At 41.5% G+C, this 21397-nt stretch overlaps 1 protein-coding gene across 2 annotated transcripts in view; it reads left to right on the plus strand.

Moving 5' to 3' along the window:
* Window positions 1-21397, plus strand: part of Ptpn9 (protein tyrosine phosphatase non-receptor type 9) — a 70741-nt gene that overhangs the window by 16886 nt on the left and 32458 nt on the right. For both annotated transcript variants that reach the window (XM_005069579.4, XM_040729802.1), the window contains exons 2-4: window positions 15106-15249; window positions 18165-18254; window positions 18847-18971. In XM_005069579.4, coding sequence (XP_005069636.1) covers window positions 15106-15249; window positions 18165-18254; window positions 18847-18971 — 359 coding nt within the window. The remainder of the gene's footprint in view (window positions 1-15105; window positions 15250-18164; window positions 18255-18846; window positions 18972-21397) is intronic.

The raw sequence follows: 21397 nt of genomic DNA on the forward strand, positions 1-21397 counted from the left end.
GATCTATTGCTGTCTTCTGGACTCCACAGGCAACTGCACTCACATGTACACCCCTACACAGACACACACATATATACTTATTAAAAATAAAATCCCTTTTATTTTTATGGAAACTGTAAATTTGGTTATTGCTAAGGGTGAAGAAATCTATACTGTTCAGAGAGAGAGATGTATGTACAGTTCCATGCATGTGTATGTCCAAGGGGATTCTGAGGTTGCTAGGCCCATTGAAGAGGGACACGTATGCACAGCACAGTCAGACACCGGAACTAGACTGCAAGTGTATTATTACAGGAGGGAGTGGGAGTTTGCCTAACTTAAACCAAATAGGATCCCAGGACAAGAGAATCATCATTTACATATTTACTTACCAGAATAGTGTACACAGACATACATGTAGGCAAAACCTCACATACATGAAATAAAGTAATTTAAAAAATTTAGCTGGGTAGTGGTGGCGCATGCCACGCAGTGCTCGGAAGGCAGAGGCAGGTGGACTCTTCGTTTGAGGACAACCTGGTCTACAGAGTGAGTTCCAAGACAGCCAGGGCTACACAGAGAAACCCTGTCTCAGGGGAAAAGTAGTTGCTACTAAAGGCTCCTCTTATTCCATAGTCTAGCTTTGAGATTTTCTTTTCTCCTGTGAGAATGACTGTCCAGGTTTCCTTTGGTTGTGCAGTTCATTCTCTCTCACCCAGCAACCATGAGCAGCAGTTGGAAACTGCCCACAAGTTTTTTCCTCATGTGAAGTGACCAGTGGACTTTGCTCTTGCTGAACGGTTAGGAGCTTCCTGTTCTTCAAATGCTCTTTACAGTCTTTAGCCTCAACCTCTTGACACGAATTTTCTCTTAAGACAATTTAAAGTTTTTGTTGTAGTTGAATTATTTTTTCCTGTTTTCTCTGGGAGTTCTTTATACATTTTGGCAACCTTTGTTGGAGAAGTTTTTTTTGCTTTGTGCTAGGCTAGGGCCTTTTGCCTTCTAGACTAGCACTCTACCTATGGGTTTTAGTTCCGTAACACCCCACTCCCTATTCTGTTTATTTTACTTAAAATGTTTTTGAGGCAAGGCTTTCTTTTAAGTTGCCCAGGTTGACCTTCAAAATATGATCCTCCTGCCTTAACCTTCTGAGTAACTGTAATTGCAGACTTATACCACCAGGCCTGAATCAGAGAGTAGTTTTAAAGTCTGAGAGGAAGGGATGGCGTTTGTGTTTAGCATTAGCAGATGCCTCTAGAAGGAAAGTGAGTATGCTTATGTAGATGGTTCCTGTCTAAGACTAGAGTAGAGGCTCAAGGTCTTTTGGCCTTGTATTGAAGACTGTCAAAAGTCATTATTAGTTGGTAGAATAATTAAAATTTTTTTCTTATTTATTTTTACTTTATGCACATTGGTGTTTTGTCTTTATGCATGTCTGTGTGGAGGTGTTAGAACTCCTGGAGCTGGAGTTGCAGACAGTGGTGAGCTGCCATGTGGGTGCTGGGAACTGAACTCTGGTCCTCAGCCAGTTGTCTTAACTGCTGAGCCAGCTCTCTAACCCAGTAGAATAGTTTTAAAAGAATCTCTCTCTCTCTCTCTCTCTCTCTCTCTCTCTCTCTCTCTCTCTCTCTCTCTCTCTCTCTCTCTCTCTCTCTTCTCAGATAACTCAGATTGTGCTTAATTTCGCTAAGTAGCTAAAATACACTTGAACCTCTTCCCATCCTTCACTGACTCAAAGTTTTGGGTTTATAGGCATGTTCCACCTACCCTGCTTGACTTAGTTTAAAATTAGCGTGTGTGGGTAGGGGAGGGTCAGTCATGAGTACATGTAGCCTTCTATTGCTTTCCACATTAATTTTGAAACAGGGTCTCCTTCTGATCTTGTGTCTGCTGCTTGAGCTAAGCTGGCTAGGTGAGCCTAGATCTTCTTGTCTCTACCTTCAATGCTAGGATTGCACATGCCTGCTGCTGTGTTTGGCTTGTGTAGCCCTAGCTGGGGCACAAACTTGGATCCTTGTGTTTATTGAGCTGTCTCTTCAACCTCTGGAATTCTTTTATAATAGTATGTTCAGTTGACTATGGTAGCCCAGGCATTTAGGAGCTGAGCTAGAGGAAGATCTCAGAAAGTTATAAGCCAACTAAGCTATATAATGCAACAGTACCTCAAAATAAATAAAATAAAATAAATAATAAAGAAGACTGGCAAGATGACTCAGTGGGTAAAAGGCACCTGCCTTGTAAGCTTACAGACCTGAGTTTGATCCCAAGAATGCTACATAAAGCTGGAAGGAAAGAGCCAACTCCACAAGGTTTTCTTCTGTCCTCCATATGTGTGCTGTGACATGCTCTCCTCAGTCATGTACATTCACCATAAATAAAATAATCTCCAGGTCAGGTGGTGGTGGGGCATGCCTTTAGTCCCAGCACTCGGGAGGCAGAGGCAGGTGGATCTCTGTGAATTCAAGACCAGCCTGGTCTGCAGAGCTAGTTCCAGGGTAGCCTCCAAAGTCACAGAGAAACCCTGTCTCCAAAAACAAAAAAATAAATTAAAATAAAATAAAATGATGCCCAGAAATTCCTAGTTAAAGTTATAGAAAAGTAATATTCTTTTTTTTCCTTTTTTCTTGAGACAGCGTTTCTTTTTTTATCTTTGTAGCCTGTCCTGGAACTTGCTCTATAGATCAGGCTGGTCTCGAAATCACAGAGATCTTCCTGCCTCTGCCTTCCAAGTGCTGGGAATATTCTTTATTTTTACTTTTTAAGTAGATCTCATGGCTTTTACTTAGAAAAAGGTACAGGGTATATAGCTTTAAGTATATCTCAACTACTCTAGAGGATCATTTGAATAGGCATTTGGAAGCCAGAGAAATGAAGGTACAGGAGGGAAGGAAGAAAATACTCCTTTGTTTCTAGGTCTCTCACACCAGCTTTCCTCTAACTTAGCAAATGTTAACAATCTCTTTTTTTTTCTCAAGGTGAGCCCAGCTCCCATCAGGCAGGAGTCCCTATAGGATCCACCTATCCTACAGATTAAATATGGACTTTTGTACCCTTTTGTTTAAACAGACTCCTTAGTTACTTAGCATGGATAAAGGAGGTAGGCGGAAAAGAGCAAAATAAGGAAATTTTGGGGGAGGTGTGGTTGGATAGATGGCTCAGTGCTTAAGAGCACTGACTGCTCTTCCAGAGGACCCAGGTTCAGTTCCCAGCACCCACAAGACAGCTCATAATTGTCTATAACTCCAGTTCCAGGAGATATGACACCTTCATATCAATGCACATAAAATGAAACAAGTTTAAAAAAAGAAACCAGAGGGAGGAATTTGACAGAGTAACTGTCACCAGTTTGAAGTCTCTTTGTAGCTTTTAGGGAGAAGGAGAGAAGAGATCTACCATCATCCAGTTTTAGTTTGAAATAGTAGTTGGGCTGTTTCTTGGCATCTCAGAGGAGGAAGAGATACAAGCACTTTGAAAAACCCAAAGGTATCCAGGTAAAGAATAACTTCTAAAATGTCCCTAGGAATGTCTCTTCTTAAGGCAATGGGGTCAGGTTTACCCTGGCCTGATGGAGGTAACACCATCAGACATTTGATTAATAGTGCCATTTTAGTGCCTGTTTACAGATCTCTAGTCACCAAACTCTTCTTTCTTTTTCTGTTTTTCTTTGTTTGTTTGTTTTGTTTTTTGAGACAGAGTTTCTTGTGTAGCCCTGGCTGTTCTGAGTTCTGGAACTTGCTCTACAGATCAAGCTGGCTTCTTACTCTGAGATTCTCCTGCCTCTGCCTTCTGAGTGGTGGAATCAAAGGCTTGCACTGTCACAGCCCAGCTATCACTAAACATTTTAACTGTCTTCCTAGAGTACACAGACAGTGGAGGTAGGAGGTCTGTCTGAGTGGACCTTCTAATTAGAAGAAATTAAATTACCAGCCCACTTCCAGGGTGGGAGAGGGTGCCTCCATATTACTATACACAGCTTTCTATCCTTTTAGGATTTGGCCTGATTTCTTACCTTGGTTAGTCTGCAGTCTTTAACAGAAATCCCAGATGAGCCCCCAAAATGATGCAGTCTAGGGGTTTGGATCATGTTCTTTTTTTGTTGTTGTTTTTCGATGCATGGTTTTTCTGTGTAGCCCTGGCTGTCTTGGAACTGGCTTTGTAGACTAGGCTGGCCTCGAACTCACAGTGCTGGGATTAAAGGCTTGCACTGCACAGCAGAATCACGTTTGTTTTCTCTGCCAGTTAAAGAATTAAAAGGTAGGAAAAATCAGAACTACAACACATCACAGCAGGGAAATCTCAAGCACCACAGACAGAAGCAGCAGTTGACGGAAGGTGTTTATTGAGGCTGAGGAAACATGCAGAGAAAAAGACCCTCCATAAAACAGAAGGACTTTGCAAGCCAAGAAATCCAGTGCCTTCTCGAGGGCTGGTGTTAGAATCCTCTGAAGCACTCCCTTCCCTGCTTTAGGTTGGCCAGTTGAAGATGGACGGTTGATTGGTCAGCAGCTGTGTGACTTGCACTGAGCAGGCCTTGGACTTGTTGAGCCAGTCCATCAGCAGGACCTACTGGTGGAGACAGAAGCTGCCAGGCTTTTGTTTCCAATCAGGAGGGTGAGGAAGATGCTGGCAGTCTTGGAAACTAACCACTGTTGTTACCTAGACATGGCCGTTCTCCCTTCTGTCTGCCTATCGGGAGTCTAACTCCCATCTCTCCTAAAGACAAGACATTTTGTGTGTTTTGGGGTAGGGTAGGTTGTGTAGGGATGGGAGGTACTAGGAATTAAATCTAGGACTTTACACATGCCACAGGCACTCTACCACTGATCCGCATCCCCAGCCCAAATTTAGTATTTCTAAGGGAATAGAACATTCTCTGTTTGTCGGCTGTTGGAGATGCATTGGGCCTTTAACACTTGGCTGTTGGAGTGTTGATAAGCCTTACTCTCTTCCTTCCACTGGAAGGAAGTCATTAATACTAAAGAGCTTTTCATGTTTAATAGCCTAATTAACTCTGGCCTTTCCTTGTAGTATGAAGCTTTGGGGAGCTGTATTTGTTCAGCCTTGGTTTCCTATTGTTCAGTTCTCAGTGTGATGTAAATCGTTTAATTGTACTTAGCTTTTTTCCTTTTGCTTCTTGTATGGTGTTTGATGTAATAGATGGGAGAGTACTGAATTTCAGAACCATTCCATTTGTTTTCTTCACAGTTTTTGACCTTAAGATTTGCAGGGCTTTGAGTTTGAAGTTCATTTCTGTTAGTGGGCAAAAGATTTTCTATTTACAACCCATTGATATTAGAATAGAATATTTGTTAGTAAGTTACTGCTGTCCTTTTTATTTTTTATAACACAGTATGGCCTTCATTAACTTACTGTGTAGCGGCCGGGCGTTGGTGGCGCACACCTTTAATCCCAGCACTCGGGAGGCAGAGGCAGGCGGATCTCTGTGAGTTCGAGGCCAGCCTGGTTTACAGAGTGAGTTCCAGGACAGCCTCCAAAGCCACAGAGAAACCCTGTCTCGAAAAACCCAAAAAAAAAAAAAAAAAAAACTTACTGTGTAGCTTGGACTGGCCTTGACTGCCTGATCATCCATGTGCCATAGGCTGATGTCTTCTAAAGAAAGAGAACATAATTTTTTGTTTCTGTTTTTTTTGTTGTTGTTGTTTGTTTGTTTGTTTTTGGGTACTGGGAATTAAACCCAGTAACTCCTGCTAGTCAAAGAAAAAAGTGAATACTCACTATGTAAGATTCCGTGTGCTAGATGTTCCTATTTATTTAGTGTGTTGTGTGTGTGTGTGTGTGTGTGTGTGTGTGAGAGAGAGAGAGAGAGAGAGAGAGAGAGAGAGAGAGAGAGAGAGAGAGAGCAGGCACATGTGTGCCACTGTGTCTGTGTAGAAGTTAGAAGTCTGTTCTCTCCTTCCAACTTGGTTTTTTTTTTTTTTTTTTTGGTTTTTCAAGACAGGGTTTCTCTATTGTTTTGGAGGCTATCCTGGAACTAGCTCTTGTAGACCGGGCTGGCCTCGAACTCACAGAGATCCGCTTGCCTCTGCCTCCTAAGTGCGGGGATTAAAGGCGTGCACCACCAACACCCGGCTCCTTCCAACTTGTATCTGAGGCAGATGCTTTCTTTTTTTGGTTTTTCAAGACAGGGTTTCTCTGTAGCTTTGGAGCTTGTCCTGGAACTCACTCATTCTGTAGACCACACTGTTCTGGAACTCAGAGATCCTCCTGCCCATGCCTTGAGTGCTGGGATTAAAGGTGTGTGCCACCAGCGCCTGACAGATGTCTTGTTCTGTAGTTGTACATCAAGTCATCTGACCTCAAGTTTCTGGGCATTCCTCCTGTCTTTGCCTCCCTGCTTAGTGGTGATGGAGTTACAGATGCTCACTGTTACATCTGGCTTTTGACATGGCTTCCATGGATTGAAATCAGGTCCTTTTTAGGCTTGTGAGTTAAGGCTCACTAAGACCTAAATGTTGTTTTAAGCAGTTGATTCTGAGTTCTAGAAATGTTATTGTCCAGATTGTTGAGAGTAGTCTCATTAAGGATTTATAAACCAATTATATTTGCCATATCCTTTCTGGTGGGCGGGTCTTGCTATTTGAACATAGAAGACTTAACTGAGAAAGGTAAGAATATATCCTCTTTGGATAGATGAAATTGTAGTAAATTATATGTCCTGCTTTATTTACTATGAATTGGGAAACATAAAATTTATTGTAGCTCAGTCCTACATAAGGCATCATTTAAAAAACACACACATTGAAATACTGCAGTTTCTTTGCTTTTGAAGAAGAGCATCAGAAATAAAAACAACTGAAACTGACTTTTAAAAATAGTTTGATCAAGAGAGTATGCACCTGTCTTGAGAGATCAAGACAAGAGGATGGAACATTCAAAGCCAGCCTGAGCTACAAAGTGAGACTCTGATCAAAACAGTAACAGCTGCAGGGTGATGGTGCACACCCTTTAATTTTAGCACTTGGGAGGCAGAGACAGGCAGATCTCTGAGAGTTGAGGCCAGCCTAGTCTACTGAGTGAGTTCCAAGATAGCCTTCAAAGCTAGAGAAACCCTGTCTTGAGAAAAAAAAAACAAACAAACAGCTAAAATAGAAGTTTGGTTCATGGAAATAGAGCAAATAAATACCTTCAAGGAAAAGCGAATAGGAATCAGCTTAATATATTTTCTTAAAAATAGTGTACCTGCTGTATTTCTGCTTATATTTAAAAAAAAACAATGTTCTGTTTATTCTTTGTCAATTTAATACATATAAACAATGTGTTTTGATCATTTCTACCCCTCAGTTCATCCCCTCCTATTTGCCCAGGAACCCTCAACATGCCCTGCAGTATGTCTTTTCTTTAACTCTTTCAGTTCCAGGAGTGCCTACTAAAGGGATGCTGACTGGCCTTGTGCTGGTAACTGTAGCTGCAGTGAATTGATGAGTGCCCTGCCATGCCATGCCAGAAGACAGCATTGCACAACATGTCCCAGCACCTTCCAGGATGCTCCCTGGGCCTTTGTGGTGTTGATATGGTCCTGTTTAGGGCTTAGCACTTGCAGATTCTTGACATCTCTGCACTAATGGTTGCTCCTCTGTGGTCAAGATTGAGGGCAGCACCTGGTCTACAGAGTGAGTTCCAGGACAGCCTCCAAAACAATACAGAGAAACCCTGTCTCGAAAAACCAAAAAAAAAAAAAAAAAAAGATTGAGGGCAGCACTGATCTACGGCCTAAACACAAATATTTAGGAGCCTGTTTGTCAACATACCTAATAAGACAGTGTCGCACGCATTTAATCTCAGCACTCAGGAGGCAGAGGCAGGTGGATCTCAGTGAATTCGAGGCCAGCCTGATCAACAAAGTGAGTTCCAGCCAGGGCTGTTACACAGAGAAACCCTGTCTCGAGAAAAAAACAAAAAGAAAAAGAAAAGAAAAGAATGAAAAAAGATAGTAGTAGGTTCTCGTTATGGTTTAAGACTTCTAGAACCATGAGCTTTTGACCAGGTTTACAGTCCCTCTTTGGAGCAGGTTTCATATCCAGTTCAAAAGCAATTAGTTGTCATCATAACCTTTGTGTCAATATTTTACTGGTGGGTACATCTTGCCTTGTAGGTTGGTACTGTAGCATTCAGAGTTCACCTACTGAATTAAAAAAAAAAGGAGGACATGAGGGTTCTTAGATGTGGTTGAGGAAAAGGTTTATTGTAGATATGAGGGGTATAGCCAGAGGCATCTGGAAGGGCCAGCAGACCGAACTGCTTATGAGAAGATAAAGGGAGAGAGTCAAGAAGGAAAAGTGGGGAAAGCAGAGAGGGCGGGAGAGGGGACCAAGGACCAAGAGACAGGAGTGAGCCAGGAGACCAAGAGGGCAAGAGAACCAAGAGACTGCAGAGCAGAAACTGTTGAGGTCATATAGTAATCAGAGAAGCTGGGAGAAGGGAAGTGAAGCTTGGGTTGGGATGGAGGTTTAGGGTAGGGACTGGGTATGCCAGCCAGGTGACTTAGTAACAGATACTTGTGATTCTGAGAGCTGCTGGGAGAACATGGTGGCCAGTATCTGCTTTGATATGTTAAATAGGCACCCAGTTAGCCATCTATCCTAACACCAATAGCTAATACCATTTATAAATCTTTTCCCCCCAGCAGCTCATAGTATCTTCCAGCACTGTGAAAGGTAGCTAGCAAGGAGAAAGTTTTCATGTCAGTTCCAGCTTGGTTTCTCACTGTCCTATAACAAAGAGTATTGTATCATCAGCTGCAGGGTCTTACCAGCCAGCCTGATAGATAGCTGTATTAATTACTTTTCTGTTGTTGTAGTAAAATACCACGACCCAAAGCAATTGAAGGAAGAGTTTCCCTCAATTTTGTGTTCTAGAGAGCTGGATGTCCATTGTGGCAGGAAGACATGGTGGCAGGAGCAGGAAGCTGAGAGGTCACATTCAACCAAATACACAGCAAGGTTGGAAGCAGAGAAAAAGAAATGGAAGTGTGGTGATGTTATAAACCCCAGGGACATGTTTCCTCCTGTAAGGCTGCACCTCCTAAAGATCCATAACCCCAAAGGGAACCAAGTGTTCAAATACATGAGTCTGTGTTGGACATTACTCACTCATACGACCACAATAGACTGTGGAGGTGGTTTATGCCTTTAATCTCAGCACGGCAAAGGCAGAGGCAAAGGCAGAGGCAAAGGCAGAGGCAAAGGCAGAGGGGCAGAGGGGCAGAGAGGCAAAGGCATCTCTGAGTTTGAGGTCAGCCTGGTCTACAGAGTGAATTACAGGCCAGACAGGAGTACATAGTGAGATCCTGTCTTAAACAAACAGACAAACAGAAAACCACAGCAACCAAGAATAATGGCAGGAGCGTGTGTTGTTTGTGGGCGTCTGGATCCTCCCTGGCCAATAATTGAAATGGCAGTCTTTGTTTTATGTTGCTGTGGTAAAGACCATGACCAGTAACACCTTGGGGAAGAAAGGGTTTATCTCTCTGTGTATATAGTTATATTCTGTCATGAAGGGAAGTCGGGTTAGGAACTTTAGGCAGGAACCTGGAGACAGGAACTGAAGCAGAGGCTGTAGAGGAAGACAGCTTACTAGGCTGTTCCTCATTAGCTTGCTCACCTTGCTTTCTTTTATCACCCAGGACCACCCACAGTAGACTGGGCCATCTCACATCAATCACTAACTAAGAAAATGCCCCATCTGATGGAGGCATTTTCTTATTTGAGGGGCCTCTTTCTAGATGTCTAGGTTTGTGTCAAGTTGACAAAAACCAACCAGAACAGGAGATAACCCATGTTATTCATTTAATAACCCATATTTTCTGGTGGAAGTGATGTCCATCTACTGTGTTCAAATTACTTTTTAAAAATTACATTGTTTTCAGTAGTTTACAAAGTAGTAGGTTTTTATATTGGCTTTGTAGATCCTTATTTTTGGCTAAATTCCCATTCTCTCCTCTCCCAGGTGTCCTCATACATTCTTGCTTAAGCCTTTAACCCCGTGTATTTCTCCTGTTTGTGTTTTAAGCTGCTGTAATAATCATCTGGGAACTGACAACAATTGGAGGTAGACCAGAAAGACTGAAATGCTAACTTTTTTTTTTCTTGTCTCAAAGAATGTCTTGCTATATAGTCCAACCTGCCCTACAGACAGACCTAAGGCAAGCCTTCTGCTGTGCTTCCTGCCTCACTGTTTCCAGATTTGTTATACCATGTCTGGTTTCAACAGTATTTTGTTTTGTTTTGTTTTTTTCTTTAAAAATTAGTTTTATTTGTTTGTTTTGAAACAGAGAGGGTCTCATGTACCCTAGTTGACTTGGAATTGTCTGTGTTCCTTTTTGGCATGTACTCCCATACCCAGTTTATGTGCAACTAGCAATTGAACCCAGGGCCTTGGGTACTCTAGGCAATCACTCTACCAACTGAGCTACCTCTCCAGTTGTATTTATTGAGATAGGGCCTCACATAGCTCGGACTGGCTTTGAAATCACTGTCTTTGACTCACCTTGAACTAATGGTAAACCTCTATGAGTGCTGGGATTAGAGGTGTGTGCCACTAACATCCGGTCTTGGTGGTTTTCTTCTTTCTGATACTATTATTTCAACATCAGTGGATAATTTCCAGAGTGTCATCTGCTTTATTTCCACATTTCCTAGCTGTTTTACGGCAGGTTCTCAAATATCTTTGGTCTTGTTGCCATAGTCAGGAACTTTGTTGTTGTTGCTTTTTAATCTAAACATGATTGTGGCCTTTAATACCAGCCCTTGGGAGGCAGAGTTGGGGCATCTCTAGAAGTTCAAGACCAGCCTAATCTATATAGGTGTTGTTGGCCAGTTAGCACTATAGAGTGAGACCCTCTAACAAACAAAACCCACCTCAAAATAAGTCCCAAAAACTAAATAAACATGATTTTGGGAGTGTGACTATATTCTCAATCTGTTGATTGTACTGGAACAAATCTACTTTACTGGAAGAGTAAGCTGAAGAGGATTCTAAGTGATACTGTTCTTTTTTTTGGTACATTAATTCAGATCTTCTCCCAAAGGAGTACCAATGCTGTTTGAACTGTGCCTTCTTATAGCTACTTAGAATCCTAGATATATTCCAACATTTACCTTGAGTTGAAATAGTTTCTAAGCTGTGACTCATCTTTTGGTTTGTTCTTTCTTTCACCAGGAAATACACTAAGTATTAATCCAAAGAATTTCATTATCCCTCTCTAAAGAATATGTTGCTTGTCAGAGTTGCTAAGACTTACTTTCTTGGTAATCAGCAGGCCACCAAGAGTATATGTGCTCATTGGTTATGCATAATCCACACGTAAGAAGATATATGTCTGTCTAGGAAGACTGTGAAGATGAGGTTATCCTTCTTGACTGCTTTCAGGAGTTCATCTATTTCACCAGAGGGATGGAATGTGGGAAGCTGAGGCTGAATAGAGAAGGTGGTGTGTGTGTTTGTCTCTGTAAATATCCCATCACTGTTTACAGAACATTGGTTTCTCTTCATGTAGGGCCTTGTACAAGCCAAACCAGGAGGAATTGTTCTCGTGCTTAAAGCCAAGAACAACATCCTGACCGGCAGGGGGACAGAGGTCAGCTCAAGGCAACTATTGGGAGGGAGCTCCAGGACATTAAGAACTTCAGAGGATGTTTCATAGAGAAACCTTGTCTCGGAAAAAAAAAAAAACCTTTGGAGGGACTGAGTTGATTAAAAAGAGTGTAGAAAAGAACACTTGGTTTTAGCCAAAAGGCTAAGAAGTGATTAGAGAAGGGCCAACGCTATAACATGTATCTCTGGAATTTAAAATATTCAGTCATAGAAACAGAGAATAGAATAGGGTGAGCACCAGAACTGGAATGTGAGGAGAATGGAGAGATGATAGTCAAAATGTGTCAAGCTTCAGTTATATCTTCTGCATAGGGTGGTGATTATAGATAATAGTAAGGTGCTGTATACTTTAAAATTGCTAAGAACACATTTCAAATGTTTACATCAGAAAAAATAATTATTTCAATTAATAGATAGGTAATTTGCTTGATGTAATTATTCTACATTGTATATGTATATATATGTAGGTATAAAAACATATTGCTGTTCTCCATAAACATACCATTTGTCAGTACACATGAAAACAATACAAATTAAAAACATGAAACATCTGTGCAGTGAGTTAAAAAACCAACAAAAAAACTACACCCTGGATGTGGTGTCCTATGCCTTTAATCCCAGCACTGGCAGGGAAGGTGGGGAGTGAGAGGGAGTGGGGCAGAGGCAGGTGGATCTGTATGGAGTTAAAGCCAGCCTGGTATACAAAGAGTTCCAAGGACTGGAGAGATGGCTCAGAGGTTAAGAGCACTGGCTGCTTTTCTAGAGGTCCTGAGTTCAAATCCCAGCAACCGCATGGTGGCTCACAGCCATCTATAATGAGATCTGGTGCCCTTTTCTGGTGTGCAGGCATACATGCTGGCAGAACACTGTATACATAATCAGTAAAGTCCGCATCCTCTTTAAAAAAGCAAACAAACAAAAAACAACAAAGAATTCCAAGCCAGCCATGGTGTCATAGTGAGATTATGTCTCAAAAAAAGAAGGGAAAAAAGGTAAGATGTACTTATGTATATGAAAGTTGTGTGAAACTGCTGCTCTGGCTGACCTGTGTAGACTAGGCTGGCTTGGAACCTGTGGAGATCCTTCTGCCTCTGCCTCTTGAGCACTAGTATTATATGTGAGACATTACATCCGTCTTTGTTTTGTAGCAGTTGCCTGGGAGTTCAAACATTTCATTCTAAAGTAGCAGTTCTCAATCTGTGGGTCACAACTCCTTTAGGGCTATATATCATATTTACATTAAAATTCATAACAGTAGCAGTGTAACAGCTCTGGCTATCCTGGAACTAGCTCTGTAGACCAGGCTGGCCTCAAACTCACAGAGATCCACCTGCTTCTGCCTCCCTAGTGCTGGGAGCTTTGTTTGTGCGTCTGTGCCTGCTTTTCGTCTTTCTTTCCTCATTCTGATGCTGGCCACTCACTTTACAGATGGAACACAAATGGTTTTATTGGGGAGCATTCTAAATTTGTTCTGTTGTCTTCTCTGAGACTCAATTCTGTGGTCTGGCTTGAGCTGATTGTGGGACAGTGTGATCTTCTGAAAGCTTTTCTTGATGTCTGTTTCTTGACTACTTTCATGACCTGTGCATGGTTAGTTTTTCCGCTTCTCTTTTCATAGTGGTATAAGTTACATTGCCTCAGTTACAAGGCTCTAAAACTCAACTGTGCTCCAGGCCTTGGACTTTCCCCTGGTCTGTAAAGGTCTTTTGTGCTTTCCTCGAAAATTGGCGAGAATCAGGTGCTATGTTGTAAGGTATGCTGACCCTCCTGGAATTCTAGTCTGATAGTTGTTTAAACAGTATGTAGCAATTTGGATTGGATTTGCAGGGGAGGATTGTTGCCAAGTCTGTGAAGTAGGCCATTGCCCTTAGCCTTCCCCCTTATTTTCATTTTGTTTGTTTGATAGGGTCTCATATGGCCCAGGCTTAACTTTCATAAGCAGAGGACGGCTTCAAACTCCTGATCCTCTTGTCTCCCCTCCCCAAGTGCTGGGATTATGGATATGAGTCTCCTTTTCTTTCCTGTCTTTCCCCTTTCCCTACCCTGCCTTTGAGATGGGAATTTCTCTATGTAGCTCTTAGGCTGGCTGTGTAGATCAGGGTGACCTAGAACCTCAGGCCAATTTTTCTGCCTTTCTTTGCTTCTTGAGTGTTGAAATTACAGGCATGTATAACCTTTATTTTTCTTTCTGGACCTCCCCCTCCTCCTTTGAGGAAAGGTCTCAATTATATAGTCATTCTACTTGATATTTAGAACAGGCTAACATCATTTAAACTCTCAGATCTGCCTGTTTCTATGCTGGAATTAGAAGCATGTGCCACTATGCCCCCTTATTTTTCAAGAAAAATTAGCGAAGAGAGATTTCCCTAGTCCATAGTCACATAGTAGGTTAGGTCTCATGCCTTTGAAGCAGCTTCATGTTAGTATTTTTCCTTGGCATTGGTGGTAGTTTAAGAAAGAAGTATGCCTTAGTTTGAGTAGATACACCTTTTTTGTTGATGTTTTATATTTTCGAGACAAGGTCTCACTAAGCAGCTGTGGTTGTCCTGGAACTCACTGTGTATATCAGGCTGACCTTGAACTCCTGAGTGCTGTGTGTTAAAGGCATATGTTACTATGCCCTGTTGCGTAGATATATCATAATTCTGAGTTGACTGATTGATAATGTGGGTATAGTTACAATTCAGAAATTTCATCATTTTCTGAACTAATAGCCAAGAAAAGTTTTTAAATGGATAGAACTGAATCACAATGCAGTAATTTTTTCAGCCAGTCAAAATATATATGCACAGAAATTTCAATTCAATTAATTCTAAAATGAAGAAATAGCTGTTTTGGCTAAAGCCAAGGGAACTTGCCGAGTGCTCAAATCCCAGCTACTAGGATGATTATTTCTTGTTATTTCTTCATGTGTCCCAGACCTGTTTCCTACTTCTGAACTGACACTACTTTTTGGCCTAAAATATAAAGAATAAAAATATTTTAAAATTAAAATTAATTTTTTTTATTTAGCTGGGCGTTGGTGGTGCACGCCTTTAATCTCAGCACTCGGGAGGCAGAGGCAGGCGGATCTCTGTGAGTTTGAGGCCAGCCTGGTCTATAGAGTGAGTTCCAGGACAGCCTCCAAAACAATACAGAGAAACCCTGTTTGGAAAAACAAAAACAAAAATAAAAAAATTCTTTTATGTATTTATTTGTGTGTGTGCATGTGTATACGTTCATGCATGTGGAGGTCAGGGAACAATTTGCAGGGATCTGTTCTCTTCTTTCTGCCATGTGGGACCTGCTGATTGAACTAGTGGCAGGTGCCTTTTCCTGCTGAGCCGTCTTTCTAGCTGCTCCTCACCTCCTTTTTTTGAGATAGGGCCTCATGTTACCCCGACTGGCCTAATATTCTATATGTGCCTTAGTCTTGTTTGGGGAACAAATAATAATTGTTGCCTGCTTGTTTCTTTCATGTTTCCAAAATATGTTCTTTTTTCACTAATTATTTTCACTTTGTTTGTTAAACAGGCTACCAAGCAGTTTCTTGAGGAGATCAACAAGTGGACAGTTCAGTACAATGTTTCTCCACTGTCTTGGAATGTGGCTGTCAAGTTCCTCATGGCCAGGAAGTTCGATGTGCTCCGTGCCATAGAGCTGTTTCACGCCTACAGAGTACGTGGACCAGGGTTAGACAGCGCTGTGATGGTTGAGCTAAGTATTGCTCTTCTTTCTGCTGTGCTTCACACACATTGATTTTTTTTCTAGCTCCCTCCCATACCTGTTAAAAGTGGATTAGTGTCTGCCAGTTGTGTGAGAGCTGAGGTTGAGCTAGCCAGTTCCTGGAAACACTACTTATGTACCCAGAGTTTGCTTGTAGACTAGCATGCTATGATGGTTGAGGCTAACGAAATACCTGGATGTCATTCTGTGACAGCTCGTTCTTGTCGTTTGAGTCCTTGCTCTCTTCTCTGCCTTATGACTAACTTATTTGGTATACCTCACAGGTGTTTAAGGTTCTTTGAAATTTTAGAAAAGCTGCCATTCTGATAAATGCTGTGTCTAGAGAGCCATTCAAGAAAAAGGGTAGAGGAATGTTAGCTCTTGAAAAAAATAGCTATATTAGCTAGTTTCTGTCTTTAGAAGTATCTTTTTTATTTGTTTTTTGTTTTTGAGACAAGTTTTCTCTGTGTCCTGAAACTCTAATCTGTAGACCAGGCTGGACTCAAACTCAGAGATTTGCCTACCTCTGCCTCCTGAGTGCTGAGATTAAAGGCCTGTGCCACCACCAGCTATAATCTTTTTTTTTTTTTAATTTTATTTTCCAGTTTAAATTTAGATAAGAATCAAGGTTGCTTCACAAGTCAGTTCCAGGTCCCTCTCCCATTCCCTCCCTTCCTCCTGTGTCCTCCCCCCCCCCCGTTATCCCCTCATTTCTCCAGGGAGGGTGAGGCCCTCCATGGGGGTGTCCATAGTGTGTCATTTCATATAGGGCAGGGCCTAGACCCTTTCCCAAGAGTTCAGGGTGAGAGTGCACCTCACATTGTTCTATTGGAGTCCAAAGTCCGTGTGTATACTTGGGATGGGTACTGATCTGCTGCCCAAGGCTCAATAGATTCCCTAGGCCTCTTCACTGACACCCAGATTCAGGGGGTCTTGATCAGTCTCATGCTGGCTTCCCAGGCTAATGCCTGGGATTCCAGCTATAATCTTTTTTAAAGGGAGTTCACGACTGATTTTTGTGTTATGTTTACTTTTTTATTAATAGCATCTTTGATAGCGCACGCCTTTAATCCCAGCACTCGGGAGGCAGAGGCAGGCGGATCTCTGTGAGTTTGAGGCCGGGCTGGACCGACAGCCTCCAAAACAATACAGAGAAACCCTGTCTCGTAAAACCAAAAAAGAAAAAAAAAAAAAAAAAAGAAATAGTGTATGTTATGTTACTCTGTGGTTAGAAAATTGCTTTGAAGAGGTATTCCTTCTTTTCTTTCTCTCTCTCTCTCTTCCTTCTTTCCTTCCTCTTTTTTGTTGTTGTTTCTTTTTTTAGAGACAGGATTTCTCTCTGTGACAGCCCTAGTTGTCTTGAAATTTGTTGGGTAGTCCAAGCTGGCCTCAAACTCACAGAGATCTGCTTCTGCCTCCCGAGTGTTGGAACTAAAGGCATGTGCCACAATGTCTGGCTACATAGCTACAGTATTTATAGTGCCATGATTGCTACTTAGGAGAGAGAGTAAACAAACAATTATAGACATGTTCTGATAAGACAGTAGTATTAGAGAAGATCATTTAATGAAGAAAAGAAACCATTCCTAAAGAAATAACTTTTTTTTTTTTTACAAGACAGGGTTTCTCTGTATTGTTTTGGAGGCTGTCGGTCTAGCCCGGCCTCAAACTCACAGAGATCCGCCTGCCTCTGCCTCCCGCGTGCTGGGATTAAAGGCATGCGCCACCACTGCCCGGCAAGAAATAACCTGTAGCTGCACATAGTGGCTCACTCCTTAATCCTAGCACGCAGGAGGCAGAGACAGTTCATTTTGAGTTCCAGGCCAAGACTGTTTTATGTAGTGAGGTCTAGGCCAGTCAGGGCTACATAGTGGCATCATGTTGAAAACAAACAACACAACCCCCCCCCCCCCAACACCTAAAGGATGTGTGGGAATCAAGCACTGGTGAAGTGTGGTAAAGAAAGCCCCAAGTGTGGGCTGGAGAGGTAGCTCAGCTGTTAGAAGTTTACAGCCCAAACTACAAGAGACAGTAAATTCAGATGTCCAGTGCTGGGATGGAAAATTTAGCTAAGCCAGAGTGTTTAGTGGGAGTCAAGGCATGGTAAGAGATTGAGAGCACAGATAAATAAAACCAGATCATTAAGGCCTCAGAAATCCATTAATGATATAAGCAATGTGATAGATTTTTCCATATTTGCATTCCAGAAAGATTTTAGCACAGTAGTTTTTGGAGAGTGTATCTCAACTATTGTACTGGAGCAGAAAAGATCAGTTTGAAGATTTTATTCTTACAAGGAGAGATAATGACAGTATTATTAAGCATGTAATGTTAGGGGAGAAGGAGAAAAGTGGACAAGTTCTAGAATTTAAATGGGTAGGAACTACTTACACTGGTATATGAGGAACAGGAATTGGTTATTCTGGGTTGGACTAGTGAGTCAAGATCAATGCTGGCATTCATTAATTTAGGAGACATTGAAGTGGGGCGGGTTCATGTAGAAAGAAGGACGTAAATTTAGTTTGTCTGTGCTTTTGGGATATCCACATAGACATGTCTGGTAAGCAGCTAGACTCTGAGTGTGAGGTACAGAAAAGAAATCTACAGTAGAAGTAGAGATTTCTAAGAGACCAAACTAGAGCTGACATTGGAGGCATCAGAACAGATGGTCCTGATAAGGAGTTTTGGACAGGAATTTTGATAATAGTTAGCTGCCCTGGAATGCTAGGGCATATTACAAAGGAATTCACAATTCATTTAGTTGATTTCTAAATCAACTTAGCTTTGAGATTTAATGGCTACATAAAGTTGCCCTTGGATGTATTGTATTTTTATTTTAATTCATGTCTTTCTTGTTTCCTTTTTAGGAAACAAGAAGGAAGGAAGGCATCGTGAAGTTGAAACCCCATGAAGAACCTCTCCGCTCTGAGATCCTCAGTGGGAAATTTACCATCTTGGTGAGTCTTTAGAAGCCCTGTGTGCTTGCTTACTTCCCATTGCAGCTGTTGTCCTATTTGGATTTTTGTGCCTCAGTTCCTTACCATTGCATTTTGCTATTAAATTATTCTAATAATAATTGAATTGTTATGAATTAAAAATTACTAGTTATTAATAATACTTGAATTATTGAGTGACGGAGCAGTAGACTTAAAATTTCTTCTCCACTGATCTATTGAAGTTGTTGGTCAGCATCTTGGAAAGGTTTAATAATGTGTCAGAACATATCCTGACTTAATGGAAACTCCATTTATAGAAACATAAAGCTAGGGCAGAATTACCCTTAGATTGTTCCTCATTTGAAGAAAAATGTGATTCTTTTTTTAAAAAACAAAACAAAACATAAGAATATGGTTCAAGGGAATGCTGAGAAAATCAGGCATGGATAATGATAATATATCTCCCTTTATGGAAGAATGGATGCAAATCAAGGAAGTTCTGTTAGTAGCTGTTCTCTTCATGTGTCAAATCTTTATCCAGGAAAATAAGTCTGAAAGATTGCTGTGATTTTTAAAATTTGATTTCTAAATGTCTCTTGTCTGTTTGCTTTAGAATGTTCGAGACCCAACCGGAGCCTCCATTGCTCTTTTCACTGCCAGGCTGCATCACCCTCACAAGTCCGTCCAGCACGTGGTGCTGCAGGCCCTGTTTTACTTGCTCGACAGAGCTGTGGACAGGTGAGCCCTGAGACTGGCTTGTAGGTGTCTATACCACTAGGAAAGTGTGTGCTTCATCTCACCTATTTTAGGGTTAACAGAAGCTGAGAAAGGCAATTCCTAACAGTTGTTAAAACACTGAGAATGATATATTTGAAAAGAGTGAGGAGGAAAGGAACTCTTTTGATTCCTTTTGTGTGTGTGTTAATATAAGGCATCCATTTGCTAAAGCATGAACTTTATCATTAGGCTATATCCTAATCCCTCTTTTTATTTATTCTATTAACCTTTAACTTTGAGATATAGTCTGACTTAGTTGCACAAGCCAGGCTTGAAATCATTTTAAAGTGAGGCGACTTTTTTATATGCCCTCTGACCTCAGTTTTGATCAAAGGGTTACCAAAGTCACCAAAAACAATTTGAGATTGCCAAGGACTTGTTAAAAAGTGTTTCCAAGTCTGACCGAGAACTCTGACATTTATAAATAGATAAGAAGATAGGGATATTAAAAAAAAAGAAATCATTTTAAAGTTCAGTCCAGATATGAATTTACTATTTTCCTGCTTCAGCATCTCAAACAGCAGAGAGTATGGGCCTGTATTACCAGGTCCAGGTCATCTGTATGTTGGTTTTATTCATATTAAAACCCTCTGTGGGTTGGAGAAATGACTCAGAAGTTAAGAACACTGGATTCTCTTCTAAAGCACCCAGGTTCAATTCCCAGCACCCACATGGTGGCTAATAACCATCTGTAACTCCAGTCCTAGTACATCTGGTGGCCTCTTCTAGCATTTGTGGGCACCAGGCATGCCCATTGTATAGATACTCCTGTAGGTGAAACACTCATACACATTTAAAAAAAAAAAAAAAAGCAAAAAACCTGGGATAACCTGGGGATATACAGGGGTAGCTGCTTGCCTAACTTGTGGAAGACACCAGGTTCTTTCTCTAGTGTGGAAAAGCAAAGATAAAACAAGCCAGGCCCAGGTGGACCTCTGATTTCAAGGCCAGCCTGGTCTGTAGAGCTAGCTCAAGGATAGCCAGGCAACACAGAGAAAGCCTGACTTGAAAAAACAATAGAAGGGGCTGGAGAGATGACTCAGTTGTTAAAGAGTACTGGCTGCTATTCCAGAGGACCTGAGTTCAATTCCCAGCACCCATATGGCAGCTTACAACTGTCTGTAACTCCCGGATCCACTGCCCTCTCACAGACTTAAATGCAGGCAAAACACCAATGCATACAAACTAAAAATAAATAAATTATTTTAAAAAAAAGAAAGAAAAAAGAAAAAGAAAACAAAACAAAAAACCCCAAACCAACTAACCAAATAAACAAAAACCAAGCCAGGCCTGGTAATTGTATCTTAGCGCTCGGAACTCACAGAGATCTGCCTCCCTTTGCCTCTCTAGTGCTGGGATTAAAGGCCAGGTGCTTTGTTTTGAGACAGGGTTTCATATAACTTTAACTGTCCTAGGTTATGGATTTACAAATTGAGAGTAGCCAAGAGATTGTCTGAAATGGGGCTCTCTGAATAGTTAACTAGTTACTGTCCTACTTGTTACTTTTAAAGCATTCATCTACTGCTGTTGATGCTCAGTGGGGGATAAAATGAAAACCCTACATAAGCTGCTACTCTGGAAAGGAGAAGCAGCTGAGCTGAGTGAGGACAAGCAAAGGCAGTAGTCTTGTACTCCCTAAGTAGCAGTTTGGAATTTCTCAGCCCTCCAACCTTTAGGGATACTTTGAAGATTGTGGATACTTTTTTTTTTGTTTGTTTTGTTTTTTGAGACAGGATTTCTCTGTGTAGCTTTGGAGCCTGTCCTGGCACTTGCTCTGTAGCTCAGGCTGGTCTTGAACTCAGAGATCCATCTGCCTCTGCCTCCCGAGTGCTGGTATTACGGCTGTTATGTCACACCACCTGGCAGGATTTGAGTTTTTTTAAAAGATTTATTCATTTATTATGTATACAGCGTTCTATTTGCATGTGTGCCTGCAAGTCAGAAGAGAGCACCAGATCTCATTACATATGGTTGTGAGCCACCATGTGGTTGCTGGGAATTGAACTCAGGTCCTCTGGAACAGCAGCCAGTGCCCTTAACCTCTGAACCATCTCTCCCAGCCCGGATTTGAAATTTCAAATGTTAACTCCGAGTCAGTACTTCCTTCCTTCATAGATTTTGTAGAAGTATGGTGGTATGAGGCCTTACAGGGTGGAATGCAAAGATGAGGACACAAAGTAATCACCTTGAGGTGACTCATACCTACAGTCCTATCACTGACGAGAGTGACTTAGGGGGATTGCTTTGAGTTTGAGGCAAGCCAGAGTTACACAGTGAGTTCAAAACTGGCCCGGGCCACATGAAATTCTCTTTGAAGAAAACTAAAACAAGTAAGTGTAAAAACTTGCTATCTAGAAATAGTAGTACAATCAAATAACTCATTTCTG

Source organism: Mesocricetus auratus, unplaced genomic scaffold (genome assembly GCF_017639785.1).
Source record: "Mesocricetus auratus isolate SY011 unplaced genomic scaffold, BCM_Maur_2.0 Super-Scaffold_100022, whole genome shotgun sequence".
NCBI classification, from domain to species: domain Eukaryota; kingdom Metazoa; phylum Chordata; class Mammalia; order Rodentia; family Cricetidae; genus Mesocricetus; species Mesocricetus auratus.